The 21,529-nt window shown below is 42.6% G+C and overlaps 6 protein-coding genes across 6 annotated transcripts; all 6 read right to left on the bottom strand.

The window, feature by feature from the left end:
- Nucleotides 1–5,286: 5,286 nt before the first annotated feature.
- Nucleotides 5,287–6,148, bottom strand: LOC4325768 (glutathione transferase GST 23). Its single transcript, XM_015767375.3, has one exon. It carries the CDS (start codon nt 6,106–6,108, stop codon nt 5,392–5,394), a length of 717 nt encoding a protein of 238 aa, XP_015622861.1. The 5' UTR covers nt 6,109–6,148; the 3' UTR covers nt 5,287–5,391.
- A 4,938-nt stretch (nt 6,149–11,086) lies between these two features.
- Nucleotides 11,087–12,459, bottom strand: LOC4325766 (probable glutathione S-transferase). Its single transcript, XM_015786987.3, has 2 exons — nt 12,130–12,459; nt 11,087–11,655 (listed from the first exon to the last, which is right to left on the bottom strand). Exons 1-2 carry the CDS (start codon nt 12,433–12,435, stop codon nt 11,275–11,277), a joined length of 687 nt encoding a protein of 228 aa, XP_015642473.1. The 5' UTR covers nt 12,436–12,459; the 3' UTR covers nt 11,087–11,274.
- Nucleotides 12,460–12,782: 323 nt separating this feature from the next.
- Nucleotides 12,783–13,752, bottom strand: LOC4325765 (probable glutathione S-transferase). The gene is made up of 2 exons (XM_015766179.3): nt 13,408–13,752; nt 12,783–13,294 (listed from the first exon to the last, which is right to left on the bottom strand). Exons 1-2 carry the CDS (start codon nt 13,717–13,719, stop codon nt 12,914–12,916), a joined length of 693 nt encoding a protein of 230 aa, XP_015621665.1. The 5' UTR covers nt 13,720–13,752; the 3' UTR covers nt 12,783–12,913.
- Nucleotides 13,753–14,858: 1,106 nt separating this feature from the next.
- Nucleotides 14,859–16,173, bottom strand: LOC4325764 (probable glutathione S-transferase). The gene is made up of 2 exons (XM_015766178.3): nt 15,796–16,173; nt 14,859–15,358 (listed from the first exon to the last, which is right to left on the bottom strand). Exons 1-2 carry the CDS (start codon nt 16,105–16,107, stop codon nt 14,975–14,977), a joined length of 696 nt encoding a protein of 231 aa, XP_015621664.1. The 5' UTR covers nt 16,108–16,173; the 3' UTR covers nt 14,859–14,974.
- A 1,294-nt stretch (nt 16,174–17,467) lies between these two features.
- On the bottom strand, nt 17,468–18,425 carry LOC9269614 (probable glutathione S-transferase). Its single transcript, XM_015784835.3, has 2 exons — nt 18,094–18,425; nt 17,468–17,987 (listed from the first exon to the last, which is right to left on the bottom strand). The coding sequence occupies exons 1-2, from the start codon at nt 18,403–18,405 to the stop codon at nt 17,616–17,618; spliced, it is 684 nt and encodes a 227-aa protein (XP_015640321.1). The 5' UTR covers nt 18,406–18,425; the 3' UTR covers nt 17,468–17,615.
- Nucleotides 18,426–18,699: 274 nt separating this feature from the next.
- Nucleotides 18,700–20,256, bottom strand: LOC4325763 (probable glutathione S-transferase). The gene is made up of 2 exons (XM_015766177.3): nt 19,844–20,256; nt 18,700–19,500 (listed from the first exon to the last, which is right to left on the bottom strand). The coding sequence occupies exons 1-2, from the start codon at nt 20,165–20,167 to the stop codon at nt 19,105–19,107; spliced, it is 720 nt and encodes a 239-aa protein (XP_015621663.1). The 5' UTR covers nt 20,168–20,256; the 3' UTR covers nt 18,700–19,104.
- Between the last annotated feature and the right edge of the window lie 1,273 nt (nt 20,257–21,529).

Here is a 21,529-nt window from a genome sequence, read left to right as displayed (position 1 = left end):
GCGCGTCGCTCTCACCCACTCCAAACTCCCAAACCGTTTTATCCGAATTGAATACTACCCGATCTCACCGGCGCACGCACGGGCTGACTCGGGACGACGCCATCTCATCTGCATCTGCCGATCCGGCCGTAGCGTCGTCCGACCATCACGGAGACAGCAAAACGGCCACGAGAGGAGCAGGGGCTGTTTGGTTTACAGGGACTTATTCTAAGTACCTATCACATTTAGATATTAATTTAGAGTATTAAACATATACTAATTACAAAACTCATTCCATAAGCTTGGACTAATTCGTGAGACGAATCTTTTGAGTCTAATTATGCCATGATTTTGACAATGTGATGCTACAGTTAACTTTTGATAATTATGGATTAATTAGGCTTAAAAAATTCGTCTCGCTGATTAGCTCTCATTTATAAAATTAGTTTTTTATTAGTCAATATTTAATACTCTAAATTAGCGTCCAAACATCCGATGTGATATGGGCTAAAAAGTTTTAGCCCCATCTAAACACCCCTGGCGTTGCTCGTGGGGCAAGCCTAATGGGCGGCCGTCCCCCTACTCCCCCCTCTCTCTCCCCTCTTCCTCATCCCCTTCTACTCTTCTGACTACAGGAAACCATAAAAAAAATTTTAAAAACAAAAAGTTAGAAAAATTTATATATAGAAATACTATATATAAAAAAATTGAATTCAAATTCAAATTTGAATCGGGTATGTAAACTTTTGACTTATAAACTTTGGGTCTATAAACTTTAGGTGTATAAACTTTAGATGTATAGAAATACTATATATAGAAAATATTTGAATTCAAATTCAAATTTGAATCGGATATAATTCAAATACAAATTTGAATCGGGTATGTAAACTTTTTACTTATAAACTTTGGATCTATAAATTTTAGGTGTATAAACTTTAGATGTATAGAAATACTATATATGAAAAATATTTGAATTCAAATTCAAATTTGAATCGGATATAATTCAAATTCAAATTTGAAACGGGTATATAAACTTTTGACTTATAAACTTTAGGTCTATAAACTTTAGATGTATAGAAATACTATAAAAAATATTTAAATTCAAATTTAAATTTGAATCGGATATATAAACTTTGTGTCTATAAACTTTAGGGGTGTGTTTGGATAATGGGAAATGAGAAGTGGGATTGGAATTGGGAAATGAATGAAGGGTTAGGATTAAATGGATGAGGGAGAATGAATGGTTAGGATTTAAAGATGGGTGGGAAATCATTTCCCTTGGACATTTGCCAAACACTGCCTTGTATAAACTTTAGGTGCATAAATATATTAAAATAGGAAAGTAATGCGGTGCTAAAAAAAGTAAACGTGGAGGGAGGGAGGAGGGAGAGGTGGTGATCGCTACCCGATCGCGGTAGCGATCGATCGCGCATTAGACTTGTACTCCTAACGGGTGGGTGATCGCTCCCTCCCCCCTCCCAAGCGATCACCCGCCCCTCCCCTTTACTACTTTACCTCCCCTTCTTCTCTTACTACTATACCATACAAATTTGAATTAAAATTCAAATTTAAAATAGGTATGTAAACTTTTTACTTATAAACTTTGGTTCTATAAACTAATATTTGAATTCAAATTCAAATTTGAAACGGGTATGTAAACTTTTGACCTATAAACTTTAGGTCTATAGACTGATATTTGAATTTAAATTCAAATTTGAATTGGGTATGTAAACTTTTGACTTATAAACTTTGGGTCTATAAACTTTAGGTGTATAAACTTTAGGTGTATAGAAATACTATATATAGAAAATATTTGAATTTAAATTCAAATTTGAACGGATATAATTCAAATTCAAATTTGAATCGGGTATGTAAACTTTTGACTTCTAAACTTTGGGTCTATAAACTTTAGGTGTATAAACTTTAGATGCATAAAAATACTATATATAGAAAATATTTGAATTCAAATTCAAATTTGAATCCCGATATAATTCAAATTCAAATTTGAATCGGGCATGTAAAGTTTTGACTTATAAACTTTGGGTCTATAAACTTCAGGTCTATAAACTTTAGATGTATAGAAATACTATATGTAAAAAAAATTTGAATTCAAATTCGAATTTGAATCGGATATATAAACTTTTGACTTATAAACTTTTGGTCTCTAAACTTTAGATGTGTAAACTTGAGGTGTATAAACTTTAGATGTGTAAACTTGAGGTGTATAAACTTTAGGTGCATAAATTTACTAAAATAGAAAAGTAATGCGGTGCCAAAAAAGAAAACCAGGTGGAGGGAGGGAGGGGGAAGGGGGATTGATCGCTACCCTTTCGCCGGGCGATCGATCGCCCATTAGCACTTCCGTTTACTCATGGGGCCTCCTCATGGTAGACAGATTTCCAGGTCCGGCCACACAGTGCAGAGAGTGGGTTTCTTAAATTTTTTACCCTGGTAAACAGATATATACTTCTTCATCTACTATGTAAAATATAAGAAATTTTGGTTGAATACGACACATCTTAACACTACGATCTAAATTCATAAATTCATAGTACTTATATTTTGGGACGAAGCGAGTATAAATCAAAACATACTGTTTGCTGTGCCGGTTATCGTTCTGAATCATCCAACTGTTCCTTCAGAAACAGTCACAGGGCAAGCTCAATTCTTGTGCCTGAGCATTGAGAATGTAGTAGCATTTGTCCATATGGAAGAACGACAATGGCACTGATCTCATTGGTGATCATCTTTTTGTTCGTTGGCACGTACAGGGCCGGAATAATCGTTAACTGTACTATCAATCAACTTCGTTAACTATTATGCAAGTCGGTACTACTACTACTACTACTACTACTTAAAAGGCTAGCTTAATTAATTAGACAGTGTACTTAAGATGGGAGAAGATTGATTGATTGCCTCGGTGAATCAGAAGTTGACAGCCCTAATAGCTACTACTAGTACTACAAGAATATTCTTATTCGTAAACATAACCCTGGACTAATGGTTAACTGGTAGTACTAGTAAATTATGGGGTTTGTTATGGGTTTGTTCATTTGGTTGCCTGCAATATTGTGCAGCTTAGCTTAATTGGCTTGACAGTTTAGCCTTGATGCCTCAGCAAGTAAGCAACGTGACGGGGTTAATTAAAGGCTAGCATAGGGAACAAGGAAAACATCAGCATCGTCGATCTTACCGTGTGACGCAACCGCACGCCGCTATGTCGATCGATCGAGACCAATGCCAGAACAAACAAGGAGTAGAAGAAAAGTGAAAGAATAATAACAAGAGGAAAAAAAAAGAAAAACGAGTTTGTTCGCACGGGAAGTGAGCCTTTCGAAGCCGGTTTTTAATGATGGTAGATATACAAATTTCTCTCCTCCACCGCCTCCTCGCAGGCATTCCTGCACCTTTCCAACGACGAGGAAAGGGAGAAAAAGGAGGAAGGAAGAGAAGAGGGGAAATAGAGGGGTGATGACGTGGGCCTTCATGTAATTTTTAAAATTTTTAACCAACACTCGCTGACATGTGGGTCCTATTGCTTTTTCTATTTTAAGTGTCATATCAATGCTACGTAGACGCCACGTCAATCGAAACTGTCGTTCAGACCACCTTGAGATCTTATTTGCACTAGGTTTGGAAATTGAGGGTGGGATGTATTTCAGACTAAGCGACAAATTAAGGGATATCAAGTTAACCTACTGCGTAGTTCGGCCCGCACGTTCGTGTCAATCCCGCTAGGCCCAAATTTAGGCCCATTTCGTTCGTTGGATCATGTTCCGGGCCATCATAAATTGGGCTTGATAGTTTGCACAGAAAAAAGTACACCGAAGGTCCCTCAACTTGTCATCGAGTTACAAAATCGTCCTCCAACCACAAAACCAGATATCTGGTATCCCTTAACTAATTAAAACCGATCACAATATATCCTTGGATAGTTTTAACCCTAGTTTTGTCCTACGTAGCAGCTGAATCAGCATGGACCCACATGTCAGGGTGCCATGTCATCTCTCTTCCTTTCTCCTCTCTCTCTCTCACTCTTCTCTCCTGTTGCAAGCCGACCGGCAGCGAACACGGTGGCACCGGTGGTGCTGCAGGGGGCACACGGCGGAGGTGGGCGGCGCTGGTGCCGAGGAGGAGGAGGAGGAGGTCGTGGCGCTGTCGTCATCATCGTCCTCGGCGCCGGGGAAGAAGGTGGGCGCGGCGGCGGCGGCGGCGGAGGCTAGGGGGTTTGCCGCGGCTGGTGCGGTACGAGGTGCTGGTGCTCGTGCTGCAGTTTTTGTACAGCAGGCAGGCGTCGGTGGCGGCGCCCAAGAGCGGGCAGCTCCCGGGGTGCGGCGCCCGGGGTTGCTGGCACATGCGGTGCGGCGCTGCCGTCGACCTCGCCCTCGACACGCTCGCCGCCGCGCGCTCCTTCGGCGTCGAGCAGCTCGCCCTGCTGGTTCAGGTACTGCGAAAAATTCAGGAACACGACGTAGTGCACGCGTATGCATCCTGCAGCTGCAGATAATCAAAATTCTTCTTCCATCCTTGCAATTCGATCTTGGGATCTGCTGCTAACACTGGATATTGATTAAGAGTACATGATGGTAGTTAGGTTGGCATGATTGGAGAATCTTTTTTGGTGACATTAAGGAGTCAGCAGAAGCAATGTTCAGCTTTCCATCCACACCAGCCGCGGCAACCCCCTAGCCTCTGCTCGACTCCGAAGGAGCGCGCGGCGGCGAGCAGGTCGACGGCGGCACCGCACCGCGTGTGCCAGCAACCCCGGGCGCGGCACCCCGGGAGCGGCCTGCTCTTGGGCGCCGCCACCGACACCTGCCCGCTGTACAGAAACTGCAGCACGAGCACCAGCACCTCATACCGAACCAGCCGCGGCAACCCCCTAGCCTCCTCCACCGCCGCGCCCAACTTCTTCCCCGGCGCCGAGGACAACGACGACGACAACGCCACGACCTCCTCCTCCTCCTCCTCCTCGGCACCAGCGCCGCCCACCTCCACTGCGTGTCCCCCAGCAAGCTCCACCATGTTCGCTGCCGGCCGGCTTGCAACAGGAGAGGAGTGAGAGAGAGGGAAGGAAGGGAGAGAGATGACATGGCAGACTGATATGTGGGGCCCGCGTGGGTCCTATGCTGACTCAGCCGCCACGTAGGATTAAACCGGGGTCAAAACCACCGAATGACCTATTGTGATCGGTTTTGATTAGTTTAGGGACACCGGATATCTGGTTTTGTGGTTGGGGGATGATTTTGTAACTCGATGACAAGTTGAGGGACCTTCGGTGTACTTCTTCCTTTGCACGGCGAGACAGAAAGCAAAGCCTTCTTTATTTATTCCGGCCCAGTACACTACACACCATGACAAAACAAAAGTGGCCATCACTTTCTGCGCGCGACAGCAACATTATCCCACGCTTCATTTTGCCGCCATTGACCTCGCCGTCGCCATGAACATCTCCTTCATCGCCGTGAAGTGTTCGAGCAGCTTGGCCCTGTCCGGGAGGCACGCCTTGATCCTGTCGTCGGCGGCGTACTCCTTCGCCCAGCGGCAGAGGTCGGGGAACTCGTCGCCGGTGACCAGGCTCACCCCGGCGACCTCCTCTAGCACCTCCAGCCAGTAGGCGTACCCACTGGCGGCCAGGTCGAGGTAGCCGATGGCGTCGCCTCCGAAGAATCGCCTCCCCTTGAGCTGCGCCTCGAGGAGCTTCAGGTTCTCCTTGATCTCCGCCGCGAAGCCCTCCCGCACCTCGCCGTCGTCCGTCGACCACAGCGCCAGCCAGAACGGCTTCGTGCACTTGTCGTCGATGAATCGGGCCCAGAAGCGGGCGGCGGCGCGGAGGCCGGGGTCGGCGGGGAGGAGGAGGAGCGGGGCCGGGAACGCCTCGTCGACGTACTCGACGATGACAAGGGACTCGCAGACGGCGGCGCGGTGGTCGTCGTCGCCGTGGAGGAGGACGGGGACCTTCTTGTGGATGGGGTTGTGGGTGAGCAGCAGGTCGCTCTTGTTGCGGAGGTCCTCCAGGATGAGCTCGTATGGCACGCCCTTGAGCCGCAGGGCGGCCTCCGCGCGTTGGCTGTACGGGCTGTCGAAGGTGCCGATCACCTTCACCGGCGCCGGCGCCGGCGACGCCATGGTGGCTGCTCAGCTCGTACTGGATGGTTTGCTGCTGGTTGATTTAATTTGGAGGAGCTGATATTTAGTAGTGATTAGTGAAGCTTCCGTGCATGGGAAGGAAGGAAGGAAGCTTCCTCTAGTTTTTCGTTTTCGAGTAATTTGTTTACGTGATTGCCGATATTATATCTTTAAATTAATAGAAAAAAAGCCTTTACGATCGCTCTCATGACCTAGAAATTCTCACATTAATCCAAAAAATAAGAAAAAAAAATAAAACTAGATTATGATTAGTTAAAAACTGAAGAAAGAAAAAAAACATATTAAGAAACTCGAATCGGACAATCGGTAAAAAAAAAAGAAAGCCTAATCATACTACAGGAAACGGAATGTACAATCGGTCAGAAAAAAAAAGAAAAGAAAAACCTAATCATACTATACACTAGAAACGGACAATATTTTAGGAATACGCATGTTCACACCACTTTTAAAAACATTGAAAGACAAAACAATCCAAATCAAACTCTGCCGTTTCCGAACTGTATCAGTATTGTCATGCCAATAAATGCATAACCAAGCCAAAAATTAGCAAGCCAAAAATACATAACCACGTTCGCTGTGGACGCTAGAAATTCCCACGTTAATCGGAGAAAAAGAAAAAAAATAGTCCAAGCCAAAAATACATAACCACGTTCGCTGTGGAGGCTAGAAATTCCCACGTTAATCGGAAAAAAAAAGAGTCCAAATAGAAATACAATAAAAAATAGCTGAAATTCGGAATTAAAAATATGCAATATTGAAAGAGTAGTCCATATATGAATCCAATACATGATTAATTAAAATTCGGAATAAAAATAAAATAAATTTCGAAATTAGAAAAAGAAAAAAGAGGAGTTCGAATACAATTTTAAAATAACTAAAATTAGGAATTAAAAATAAGAAATATTAAAATAAGAGTCCATATAAGAATCCAATACAAGATTAATTAAAATTCGGAATGAAAAATTAAAAAAAAATCAAAATCAGAAAAAAAGAAAAGAAGAGTTCAAGTAGGAATACAATTTGAAGTAAACTTAAATTCGAAATTAAATATAAGCAGTGTTGAAAATAAGAGTACATATAACAACCTAATAGTAGATTTATTAAAATTCGAAATAAAAAATAAAATAAAATATAAAATTAGGCAAATTAAAAAGAGAGTTGAAGTAGAAATACAATTTTGAAACAACTGAAATTGAAAAATAAAGAATAAAAATATCAAAAGAACACAGTACGAAAAATAAAATAAATTCTAAATTTAGAAAAAGAAAAATACTAGGAATACCATTTATAAATAACTAAAATTGGTGATAAAAAATCAAGACTATTGAAAGAAAATACCGTCTAAAACACATGGCGAGATTAATTAAGTAACATGCCTATAAAGGAGTAGAGTGGTGGCGGTTGATACGACATATAAAAACTGTTAATAAAACACCAAATAGAATCCTAATAACGATTGAAATGAAGGACGATGGGTAGGCCGTGAAGCAATCCATCAAGGCGGTTGCCGGGACTTCTAGAAAGTAAAAAGAAAACTAATGCTAATCATATTCGATTTTTAAAATCTCAATGATAATAAAAAGGAGAAGCAGCGGGCGGGATGTATAGGAGAGCCGTCGACGGTTGACGGGACTTCTAGAAAATAAAAAATAAATTTCAACGATAGTTATGTTCGATTTTTAGAATCCCAATTACAATAAAGAGTAGACGGTGGATGGGCCGTAGAGGAGTATAGTGACATCGTTTAACAGGACTTCTAAAAGTTATAAAAAATGAAACCAACAAGACTGTAAACTCTAAAAACTACGAGGTCCAATTTTTATAGGTTTAGAACATATAAAAAGTAAAAAAACACAATGATAATCATGTTCGATTTTAAAATCTCAATGACGATAAAGAAGGGAGGCAGCGGGCGTGCCATAAAGGAAAACAATGGCAAAGCCGCCGATGGTTTGGCGGGACTTCTAGAAAATAAAAAATGAATTCCAACGATAGTTATGTTCGATTTTTAGAATCTCAATGACAATAAAGAGTAGGCGGCGGATGGGCCGTAGAGGAGTATAGTGACATTGTTTAACGGTACTTCTAAAAATTATAAAAAATGAAACCAACAAGACTATAAACTCTAAAAACTATGAGGTCCAATTTTTAAAGGTTTGGAACTTCTAAAAAGTAAAAGAAACATAATGATAATCATGTTCGATTTTAAAACCTCAATGACGATAAAGAGGGAGGCAGCGGGCGTGCCATAAAGGAAAACAATGGCAAAGCCGCTGACGGTTTAGCGGGACTTTAGAAAGTAAAAAATGAACCCGAACGATAATTATGTTCGATTTTTAAAATCCCAATGACAATATAGAGAAAAGACAGTTGACAGCCGTAGAGGAGTATAATGACAGCGTTTGACGGGACTTCTAGAAATTATAAAAACTATAAGATCTGATTTGTAAAGGTTTCAAGGAGAATGAGTAGAAATAGTGGTAGATCAAGCAAGCAAATAAAGGAGGATATGACAGAAGTAAGGGGTAGTAGCTGGTGTGACTTTTAAAAACTATATAATTAGAAATACGGGAATGATAAGATTTTGTCTTTCAAAGTCTTAAGACAACGAGATATCTATTTAATAAATTTTAAGTAAAATCATACTGAAAAATATATGATTTTGTTTGGGTGCTAGCCACGTAATTGCGCGGGACACCCAGCTAGTTGGATGTAACGTACTTAATCTGTTTATTAATGCTTTGCTAATGCCTGCAGAGTCAAAGCTCTCGCCATGACGCACATCACAAATGCTTACGGGCAAAATTCGAATTTTCAATCTTAAAGTTAAAGCTGATTTTGAGCTTTTCTTCACCGAAATTTTATTTTCCGCTTTTGCTTTTAGATCACTAAGAACACTTATATAAAAGTTTTATTAACATATCACTTTTTCTTTTAAAAATTTGCCGTAGGAATAAGCGAAATGATGGGGCCGTGAATGGGGGTTAGAAACCCATCTCCTCCGCACGAAAAACAGAACGGTCTATAAGCGCGTGATTAATTAAGTATTAGCTATTTTTTAAAAAAATAGATTAATTTTTTTAAGAAACTATCATATAGAAACTTTTGTAAAAAAAAACATATTGTTTAGCATTATTTAGTAGTTTAAAAAACGTGCGTACGGAAAACGAGAAATAAGGGTTGGGAAGAGGCTGAGACTAAGGGCAAGTGCAATAGGAAAAGTTTGCTTACTATTAGCCAATGACATCAGCTCATTTTTATACCTGGAAGAGGGAAGGTGTAAAGAGAGAGAAAAGCGGTAGACTAAATAGTCGACGGCTCGGCACGCGCGCCTAGGCAAGACGTAGGGACGAGAGATGCCGTGATTGGTGAAAGGATTAGGTGAGAGAAAATTAAAGCGGGCCCACATGGAAAGAGCTTGTGCTATTGGTTAATAGATTAGGAGAGAAAAGGAAGCTTTGGCCCACATGAAAAAAAATTAATGACTCTGTTAATTTTTATATATTTTAGTGACACACATCACCGTCTAATAGATGGCTACTTACTGTTCTATTAGACTTGCCCTAACGCAGCCGACTCTGTCCTTCGTTTTTCTGCAATGGATCACTGGATTGTGCTAATACTATCTCTCCATTTCTATATTATAATTGTTATGATTTTTCTCGTAGTCAAATTCTTTTAATTTAACAAAGTTTATAAAATAATCTAGCAACATCTATAACATCATATTAGTTTCATTAAATATAATATTAAATATATTTTGATAATTTATTTGTTATGTGTTATAGATGTTGTTATATTTTTTTTATAAATTTGATCAAACATAGGAAAGAAGAAAATCAAAGTGACTTATAATAAAAAAAACAGGAATGCTAGAGGACGGGATACGTTGCCCCAATGGGATAGCTTCCCCTCCACCTCCATCAGCCGCAAGAGCACGAGGCACAACGGCCGAGCCGGCGGCGAGGGGAGAGCGGCGGCGGTGGCCGGAGCCAGAGAGCCGGGGGAGGGGACGGCGGAGGTGGCTGGAGCCGAGGGAGAGAGCGACGGCATTGGCCAGAGCCGGGGCGCCGGTGGCTGGAGCCAGAGAGCAGGGGGATGGGGCGGTGACAGTGGCTGGAGCCAGAGAGCGGGGGATGGAGCCAGAGAGCCAGGGGAGGGAGGGGCAACAGTGGTGGTAGCTGGATCCGGGGAGGGGAGGAGGTGGCGGTGGTGTGGCGCTAGAGACGGAGGAGGAAGCAGCGGCGGTGGCCAGAGCTAGGGAGTAAGGGGCACTGGGGCGGCAGTGGTCGTCGGCGTCAATGTCGGGTATGTATCGCGTGATACCTGCAGGTATCACATGATACCTAATAGGTATCACCTGATACATCGCAAGTATCACCTGATAGGTATCGCGTGATACCTGATAGGTATCACCTGATATCTCACAAGTATCACCTTCTATGTGGCAAGAATCGCATGTTACCTGATAGTTATCACCTGATACCTCACAAGTATCATCTGAAAATATGGTAGAATCGTTTGATACCTGATAGGTATCACCCGATATTGGACCTGATACCTAACCAGTGTCATCCCGTTCGAAAACGGGATTCCATTATATATATAGCAGCTCTCCTTAAAATAAAATGTATTTAATTTAGCTTAATGTTCAGATGCAATTCCTCATGGTTAACAAACAACAGATTGTTCGATCTCACTAACCACATGGAAGACATTTGTCTCGATCTCGGCTGATTGCTCTGCTCGTTTAGTGCGGTACAAGCGCCCTGTTTCTCAGATATGTTTTGTTTTTTTAAAACCAGTCAATATAGTTGGAATTGTTTGTTTCTTCGTCAACAAGTTTGGAGATTGATAATTGATATCCTTTCGTGATAAAAAAAAGTAAACGATACGCGCGCGTGATTCATAAAAGAAAGAAGGAAAGAAAGAGAAAGCAGCGTATCCAATCTGAATATGCCATCACAAAGTTTCATCTTAATTTATTACTGCTAGTACTTCTTATTACAATCTTACAACGACACATTGAAAAACAGTAGCTAATAAATTGCAGATACCAGAACAGATAATTTATTAGCAATTTATTCCATGTTGAAAAAGAAACACATACGCATATTCCAGCATCGAAATTCACGAGTAATAAAATTATTTCTGCAACTTTGCCTTGGCCAGCAGTGTATACGCCTCTTTGTTTGCAGTGAACAAGGCGACGAGTTCATCTCTGCTCGGCAAGCACTGCCTCACGGCTCCATCGTTGACGTAGCGCTGCGACCACCGGCACAGCGCGGGGAACTCCCGCTCGCTCACCAAGCTCACGCCGGTGACCTCCTCGAACACCCCGACCCAGTGAGCCAGCCCACTGGCGGCGATGTCCACGAGGCCAATGGCGTCGCCGCCGAAGAACCTCTTGTTGCCGCCGTCGAGCTGCGCCTCCAGCGGCCGCAGATTCTCCTTCGCTTCCCTCACGAACGCCTCCTTCTTCTCCCCGTCCTCCATCCAGAACGACAGCCAGAACGGCCTCGAGAACTGCAGCTCGATCACACACAGCTAATGATCACTAAAAACTTTAACTGAATCTGTTCATCAGGAAGCAGAACAAGTACTGAACCAAACTGAAACGACGAGATCAAGACAGATGCATGTGTTGTTTAAGATAGATTAAATCGAAGATAAAAGATTGCATACGCAAAACGAGAAAACCATGAGTACATTATTAATTAAATTTTTAATTATTATAAACTTAAAATAAATCTATTTGATATTTTAAAGCAACTCCTACATATAATTTTATTTTTTAAAAAAAGTTTAAGAGTTTAGAAACGTGCTAACAAAAATCTAGGTAAAAAACTACTCCATACATCTTATAAAAAACCAACTTAATACTGAATGTGACACATCTTAGTAACTAGAAAGTGTCACATCCTATCATAGATTTGTTTTTTTGGATGGAGGGAGTACGTCTTAATCAGAAAACAATATGACAGCATTAAGCAGGAGAACCTTATCATCGATGAATTGGGCCCAGAAACGGGCCTGGGCACGAGCGTATGGGTCGGCGGGGAGGAGGGGCGGGCCATGGAAGGCGTCGTCGACGTACTGGACGACGACGAGGGACTCGGCGACGGAGCGGCCGTCGGAGTGGAGGAGGACGGGGACGAGCTTGTGGACGGGGTTGTGGGCGAGCAGCAGGTCGCTCTTGCTGCGGAGGTCTTCCAGGAGGAGCTCGTACTGCACGCCTTTCAGCCGGAGCGCCGCCTCGGCGCGGTGCCCGAATGGGCTCCCGAAGGCGCTGATTAGCTTAACCATTTTTTTGCTTGCTTACACCGGGTTAGTGGCTTAATGCACTTGTGACCCTGTGATTATATAGAGAGATTAAGAATGCTGGGCTGTACTAGTATTGTGGAACAGGTGAGGTGGGCTGGCCTGCAGAAGATTTGGCCCAATGCATTTGTTATATCGGTATGTATTATTAAGCCGTCAGGAACTGCTACTTACGGTCAAAGTTCAATTTAAATAACCGTGCAAAGTCAGAATCACGCCATATAAAAATTGATCTGGTGAGTAAGTAATAGACAAACGATCTGATCTACGCGCAGAATCTTCGGGTTTTATCCTGATACGATTCCATTTTTTTTTCTAGAAACACGATAATCTTTGCCTAGAACTTATTGAATGATACGTATGAAATATCAATACACTAATTAATGGCACGAGTACAAATTTATTCCCAGGTGGCACACAGGATTACAGGGAGATTAATTGATCGATCTATTCTTGCACTGAATCACTGATGCACCATCGCCCTGAACATCATCTTATACTTATCCTTGTTTCTCGTGTAGAAGGCAACGAGTTCTTCTCTATCCGGCAGACTCAGCTTCACGGCGTCGATGTTGGCGTACTCCTTGATCCACCGCTGCAGCGAAGGATACTCGTCGTCGTCCTCACTGCCGATCACGCTCACTCCGGTGACCTCCTCGAGCACACCGATCCAGTGAGCCATTCCGCCGGCGGCGACGTCGAGGTAGCCCACGGCGTCGCCGGCAAAGAACCTCTTCCCCTCGAGCTGTGCCTCCAGTAGCGACAGGTTCTCCTTCGTCTCCTTCAGAAACCCCTTCTGCTCCTCACCGTCCAGCCACAGGGCCAGCAACAACGGCAACGTGCACTGCAGGTGTTCGATCGAACAGTAGTAGCACACTGATCATCAGCAAACGCAAGAACCTGTAAATGTTCAGAGCTTACATGAACGCAATGATGCAACAACATGAAGAGATTTGCCTTGTGATCGATGAATTGAGCCCAGAAACGAGCCGTGGCGCGGTCATAGGGGTCGGCAGGTAGGATGGGCGGGCCGTCGAATGCGTCGTCGACGTACTCGACGATGACAAGTGATTCGCAGATAGCTCGGCCGCCATCGAGGAGGACGGGGACCTTCTTGTGGACAGGGTTGCTAGCGAGCAGCAGGTTGCTCTTGTTCTCCAAGTCCTCGTGGATGAGCTCGTAGGCAACTCCCTTGAGCTGCAGGGCCGCCTCGACGCGGTGCACGAATGGGCTGCCAAAAGCGCCGATGAGCTTAACCGGATCGGCCATGTTTGCTTTAGAGTGTTTTTGGCTATTATTCCTGTATTCTTGGCTAAACCATACATTTATTTATAGGGCCATGTCAAGTTTGCTTTTTGGCTCAAATTTGTAATTTTCAAATGGTGTGTTAGCTACTTCTTCTCCAAGAAGGACGACCTCCCTTATCTGTGATTTTTCCTTTTCTTTTTTCAATCAGTTTGACTATCTGCTTCTCAGTTGCTTCGGTCCAAAGAGCAGGAGCTCATCGGTTTTGTTTAATTAAGCTTGGGAGGAATCACAGGTTTTCTTTGCTTCGGTCCAAATAGCAGAGGTCATCGGTTTTGTCAGCGAGATTTAATTTACCAAAAGATAATATATATACATGTGCAGTTCCCAGAGATAGCTTAATTACTGCCACCATAATGGCTTTCAGACTTTGTATTGATTAATCCTATCAAATTTCTTGAAGAGCAAGCCGGAGCGCAAAGGTAGGGCAAATCAGATGAATTGATAAAATCCAGAAAATGAAAAGATTCCTAGATAGATGGTCCATAGAAAAAAAATATCTATGAACATTTTACTGAGATTTAATCTCAACTAGCGGCGTGATTTTTGAGAAAAAAATTCTATATAGAAGTTTTTGAAAAGAATTCAAACAAATCTATTTTTAAATTTGTAATACTTAATATTTAATAAATCATTTGCTAATTACAAAGCTTCTCCCGCAAGCCATAAGATGACCAGGTAACTTCTGCACTATCCCCTTTCGACAAGTACAGATCAGTTCCTATCCTGCATGCTAATCAGTACTCCCTCCGGGCTGATAATACTTATCGTTCTAAATAAGGGTGAAGTCAAAATTTAGATTTTTTTTATTATGAATCATTTTTAAAATATTTATCTTTCAAATATAGTGACTACATGTATAGATTAGTCTTAAAAAGTACTTTAATAAGATCATATATTTGTTTACAATTTTATACATATTATAATGAAAAATAATGGTCAAAATTATTTTTGGAGACCGTGCCCTTGTCCAAAACGACAAGTATTATCAACCCGGAGGGAGTATATACTTATTAGTAGTCAAAGTTCAATTCAAAACGTGTAAAGTCAAGATCACGCCATATAAAAATGAGCCGAGTGAGTGACAAACGAACAATCTGATGTACGTGTAGAACTTTCGGCTTTATAATCGTTTAATTATGTTCTGATTCGATTTTATTTAAGAAGCACCATCACCTGAGACATACACTCCCACTGTCGGCCCCCACAACACTCACAATCACTGATGCAGCATCGCCTTAGCCACCATCTTCAGCTTGTCCTTCTTCGCAGCGAAGAAGGCAGCGAGGTGCTCTCTGCTCGGCAGGCACTGCATCACGGTCTCATCCGTGGTGTACTCCTTGGCCCAACGGCGTAGAGCAGGATACTCGTCATCCTCGTCGGCGCCGCCCATCAAGCTCACTCCGGTCACCTCCTCAACCACGCTGATCCAGTGAGCCAGTCCACTGGCAACAATGTCGAGGTAGCCGACCGAGTCACCGGCAAAGAACCTCTTCCCATGGAGCTGCGCCTCCAGAAGCGCCAGGTTCTCCTTCGTCTCCTTCAGAAGCCCCTCCTGCTCCTCGCCGTCCAACCACAATGCCAGCCACGATGACCTCGAGCACTGTACATGTTCATGAATTTGTACTGTTCAGGGTTTGTTTAGTTTGTGAAATGAAAATTTTTGGGTGTCAAATCGGACGTTTGACCGGATGTCGGAAGGAGTTTTTGGACACGAATGAAAAAACTAATTTCATAACTTGCCTGAAAACCGTGAGACGAATCTTTTGAGCCTAATTAATCTGTCATTAGCACATGTAGTTTACTATAACACTTATGGCTAATCATGTACTAATTAGGCTTAAAAGACTCGTCTCGCGATTTACATGCAAACTGTGCAATTAATTTTTTTTATATATATTTAATTAATGCTCTATACATGTGTTCAAATATTCAATATGATGTTTTTGGGAAAAGTTTTTGAGGAACTAAACAGCCCCTCAGTAAGCGGAAAAACCTTGTGAAATTTCAGAGGTTATCGACAACGATTATATATATTGCCTTGTGTTCGATGAAGTGAGCCCAGAAACGGGCCATGGCGCGGTCGTAGGGGTCGGTGGGTAGGATGGGACGGCCGTCGAACACCTCGTCCGCGTACTCGACGATGACGAGCGACTCGCAGATGGCACGGTCGCCATGGAGGAGCACGGGGACCTTCTTGTGGATGGGGTTTTTGGCGAGAAGCAGGTCGCTCTTGTTGTCAAGGTCCTCGTGGATGAACTCGTAAGCCACTCCCTTGAGCCGCAGGGCAACCTCGGCTCGGTGCACGAACGGGCTGCCAAATGCGCCGATGAGCTTAACTGGATCAGCCATATTTGGTTGTTTGCTTCCAAGTGTGTTCTTGGCTTTCTGCTCATATATTGACTGAACTGTTGGTATTTCCGTATTTATAGGGGTAACAAGGAAGCTTCTTGACTCGGATTTTAAATTTGAAATGTGTGTTGCTTCTTCTCCAAGGAGGAAGCTCCATTCTCTTTTTTTTTTTTCGTTTCTTTCCTTCCAGTCAATTCTCTATGTTTTGTTTACTCAAGCTTGGGGTAATACAGTAGTACTCCACTAGATTCAACTTCCGTGCTCAGTAAGATGAATGCTGGTGCAGCTAAAAGTCAGCGATAATTGATTTACCAGAAGATAATGTTCATGTGAGGTCAGTTCCATGATAGTGACTTTGTTTGACTGTCGGTAATTCTTTTGGGCTGTGTTTAGTTTCACGTCAAAATTGGAAGTTTGAAAAAATTGAAACGATGTGATGGAAAAATTAAAAATTTATGTGTGTAGAAAAGTTCGATGTGACGGAAAAGTTGAAAGTTTAAAGAAAAAAGTTAAAATCTAAACAGAGCCTTGGTTTGGATTTTCCTTTCAGAAGCATGTAAGAAACTACTCTAATGGAGTTGGTAGCATGACATTTTTTTTTCTTTTTCAAAGGTATGCTTTATTCATGAATACTTCAGCAGTAGTAGTAGGTTTCAGTGTTGCAAAGTTACCTATGTCCCAAAATAAGCGCAACTATGGATATCAGTGTCCAACGTTTTACCGTTCCTCTCATTTGATAAATTTATGAAAAAGTAAAAAAAATGTTAGTACACATAGAGTACTATTCATATTTTATCATCTAATGACAACAAAATATTAATCATAAAAAAATTAAATAAAACGAACAGTCAAACGTTGGAGATGAACAGTAAAAAACTACACTTATTTTGAAACGGAGGGAGTAGTATCAAAACAGAACTGCACAAAGAAAGAATTAAAAAAACCGAACAAACCTAATCTCCTGACTGGAGTATATGGACAAGTCATGTTTGAGCAGTAATAGGATCAAATGGTAAGAGATACGATGCAGGAAATGAAATGTTTTTCTTAAAAAAAAAGAAAAGGGAATGAACTGAAGCACATGCCTAGGTCTAAACGGTCTAGGCGGGGATGTGACTAATCTGTTCATATTCGTTCTACTAGATTATGTTATTTTTCTATCTAAATTGATTTATTTTGTGATGGAGATATGGAGGGACTATCCGAAGCTTAATTTCCCTGACAGTTTCCTTTCCTTCAACTTTTATCCAACTTTGGCGTCACCGTCAAGAGTTTAGCGATCCGTATATGTCACAACTCACAACAAAATTTAAAATCTACCGGCACCCATATTGATTTCTACCACGATGAAGATGAACTGTAAAACAAACAACATTGGTATGTTCCATAAACTTTTTATCTCCAACATGGAAGTTGAAATTAAGAAAAATAACACGTTGAATCAAATAGTAACTTATTCCATTCCCATGGACATATATTTATTTCTCATGCATACAACTACGTTGGAATCATTTGTGCTGCCTTCCGGCGGCTTTGATCATCTCCTTGCGTTCACGGTAATACGCAACGAGTTCGTCCCTATTCGGCAGGCACGGCTTCACGGCCTCATCGTTGACGTAGCGTCTCCTCCACTCGCACAAAGCAGGGAACTCCTCATCCGTGGCCAAGGTCACCCCACATACCTCCTCGAACGCACCAAGCCAGTGAGCTATCAAGCACGCTGCTATGTCCAAGAACCCGATGGCGTCGCCTCCGAAGAATCTCCTCCCCTTGAGCTGCCCTTCAAGAAGCGCCAGATTCTCCTTTGCTTCCCTCACGAAACAATCCTGCATGTTGCCCTCCATTTGCACGAACGGGATCCAGAAATTGAACCTACCAAACTGCACCCAAAAACAAAATATTCAGCAAATATTTGTGCAGAAAAGATTTCACAGGATCGATGGAGATCATCATCTTCTTGACATGTAAATTAAGCTGAATTTTTACCTTCTGATCGATGAACTGCGCCCAGAAACGCGCCACGGCTCGATCGTACGGATCGGTTGGGAGGATGGGTGGACCATGGAAGCTCTCGTCGATGTACTCGAGGATGACGAGGGACTCGCTCAAGGAGCGGTCGCCATGGAGGAGGACGGGGACGAGCTTGTGGACGGGGTTGTGGTTGAGCAGCAGGTCGCTCTTGTTGCGGAGGTCTTCCAGGATGAGCTCGTATCGCACGCCTTTCAGGCGAAGCGCCACCTCTGCGCGGTGGCCGTATGCACTGGCGAAAGCACCGATGAGCTTCACCCTTTCACCCATCTTTACTCACAACCAACAGCAGGTTTAGACACGGCTGATCCTTACTTATATGAAGCTTCTCTTGGAGTTTCACAACAACAACAAAAAATATATTCTTCGTTGAAACTTGAAAGTGTTTAGTCATTTGATTTGCCTTGTTAATTTGCGGGGAGCTGCTGGCCGGTTTAGCTTACTTGGATGTTAATTTGGGACATTCGGGAGTGACGTAGCAGCTGAGGTGAAAGAGATCGCATCATGGGCTGCCAGAGTGACGTAGGAGCTGAGGTCCATGCCACGTAAAGTACTCGTAAATCGTAATCGTATACACAGATTTTTTTTTCCTTGCTCGTACTGTATCATGACGAAAGATTAATCGTACATACGGTCAAACGTGCATGTGACAAACAGAGACAACACAATAACACGTCGACAAGAAAGACGAAACTCAATTAGCCACAAGGTGCACGCCGCTATTAGTTTATTCGTTCATCACTAGTAACTACTCCCTCCATCCCAAAATATTTGACGCCGTTGACTTTTTTAAAAATATTTAACCGTTCGTCTTATTTGAAAAATTTAAGTAATTATTAATTCTTTTTCTATCATTTAATTTATTGTTAAATATACTTTTATGTATATATATAATATTACATATTTCACAAAAGTTTTTAAATAAGACGAACAGTTAAATATATTTAAAAAAGTCAACTGCGTAAATATTTAGGGAAGAAGGGAGTACTTTGGCAGCGTAGACTTGGCCACCGAAACGCACTTCTGCTTGATCCCGGTGAAGTAGGAGAGGAGCCGATCTCTATCCGGCAAGCACTCCATCACGGATTCATTAGCGACGTAATCCTTCGCCCACCGGCGCAGAGCAGGGTACTCGCCGTCGCCGTCGCTCAGGACGCTCACTCCGGCGACCTCTTGGAGCACGCCGACCCAGTGAGCCAGCACGCCACCGCCGGCGATGTCGGCGAGGCCGATGGAGCTGCCTCCGGAGAACCGCTTGCCCCTGAGCTCCGCCTCCGCCACCGTCAGGCCCTCCCGTGTCTCCTCCATGGATTTCTTCTGCTCCTCGCCTTCCCCGAACAGCGCCGGCCGCAACGGCTTCAGGCACTGGCCAACCATATCGATCAACAGAGTTGAGATAAAACATTTTGCAAGCAACTAATTTTTTTTAAGATAATAGAATAAAACATTCAGTATGTAGCCTTGCTTAAGAGCTACAGCTAATTATTACAAGGATCGTATAAAAGCAAACTCACACACATTCAGTATGTAGCTAAAGTAATAAAACCAAAAGTGAAAGCAAACTAATAAAAACCAGACAAGGTAAAATCCCACAACTACTAAATTTTATTGGTGAATCTTCACCCAATATTAGCAAAGAGCTGTATGATTATCGACTCAACTTTGTAAGCAACTAATTAAAACGAGGATGGAATGGATTGTTTGTTACATTTTCGTCGAGGAAGTGAACCCAGAAGCGGGCCATGGCGCGGCGGAGGGGGTCGGCGGGGAGGAGGGGCGGCCCGTCGAACGCCTCGTCGACGTACTCGACGATGACCAGCGACTCGCAGATGGCGGAGCGGTCGCCGTGGAGGAGCACGGGGACCATCTTGTGGACGGGGTTGTGCGCGAGGAGGAGCTCGCTCTTGTTGCCCATGTCCTCGAGGATGAGCTCGTAGGGCACTCCTTTCAGGCGCAGGGCGACCTCGACACGGTGGACGAACGGGCTGCCGAAAGCGCCGATCAGCTTCACCGGCTCAGATGAATTCATCATCTTTTGCTTCTGCTTCTGCTTCTGCCAATCTGTTCAGCTTCTACTCAACTACTCATAATTGTGGCACTTCCATGACTTAAACTACTAGGTCGTGGGGAAATTAAAGTACTCCTAGTTATTTTCAGCTAAAAGCCAAAGTTGGCACAAATATCATTGGGCCGGGCTGAACCGCGATTGCTCCACCGGTCTTGGGCCATGAAGGATGGGCTGTTCGGCAGGTAACCAAAGCGGGCGTTTCTCCTCCCATGGGCTGGCCTGCAGATACTCTCTTTTTCTTTTTTCTTTTTTTTTTTGAGAGAGAGTGTCTTTCTTCTCTCTTTATTCAGATGCCAGATTGCTCGGCTTTTTGTATGGGGTCCCGTTTAGTTCGGAAAAAAAAATTTAGATGTCACATCGGACGTTTGTTCGAATGTCGGAATGGATTTTTGGACACGAATGAAAAAACTAATTTCATAACTTGTCTAGAAACCGCGAAACGAATCTTTTGAGCCTAATTAATCTGTTATTAGCACATGTGGGTTACTGTAGCACTTATGGCTAATCATGGACTAATTAGGCTTAAAAGATTCGTCTCGCGATTTCCATGTAAACTGCGCAATTAGTTTTTATTTTTATCTATATTTAATGCTCTATGTATATGTCCAAAGATTCGATGTGACGTTTTTAGGAAAAAGTTTTTGGAACTAAATCGGGCCTATAGTTTTGTGATCAGGATTACGTGATACAAAGCTCGACAGAATGACAGGAGAAAGCATGAATACGATGAGAGGCAAGAATATTTGGAAAACCACAAAGCAACCAAGGTATCAGGGCGAGACATTCTTCTCCATGTCGCGTAGTACTAACAGAATAAACTGCTCCCTTCGTTCTCAAATACTTATCACCAGTAATTATTAATATCAAAACTCTGAACCCTCAACTATTATTATTTTTTAAAAAAGAAGTACCTAAAGTATGTTGCGTAGTACTCCCTTCAACCCAAAATGATCATCATATATGTTTATACACCAAGACCAAGAATAATTTAAATCACATCAAGCAATACACCATTCACGCATTCTACCACAATGTATAAGTCGATTAAAACATCATGCCAATTACATCATAGCATGCACACATTCTCTCATGCTGTATTAATTGTATTCCGATGAAATCCGTGTCCATACAATTATATAATTATTAATTTGACAAATTTTAAATTTTATTATGTGATGATCAATTTGTGAATGAGGGAATATTAAGTTTGCGCTCATCATAGTGTAACCATTTAAAAATTATCGGTGGTCAAATTATAATAGTATTGGTCGATCGACCTTCACAATTACTAAAAGCTGATAAAAGTTCTCAGTGGTCAAAAAGTTG

Source organism: Oryza sativa, chromosome 1, assembly GCF_034140825.1.
Source record: "Oryza sativa Japonica Group chromosome 1, ASM3414082v1".
Lineage (NCBI taxonomy): Eukaryota > Viridiplantae > Streptophyta > Magnoliopsida > Poales > Poaceae > Oryza > Oryza sativa.
Note: the sequence above shows the minus strand (reverse complement) of the source record. Positions and strands in the feature narration are given on the sequence as shown.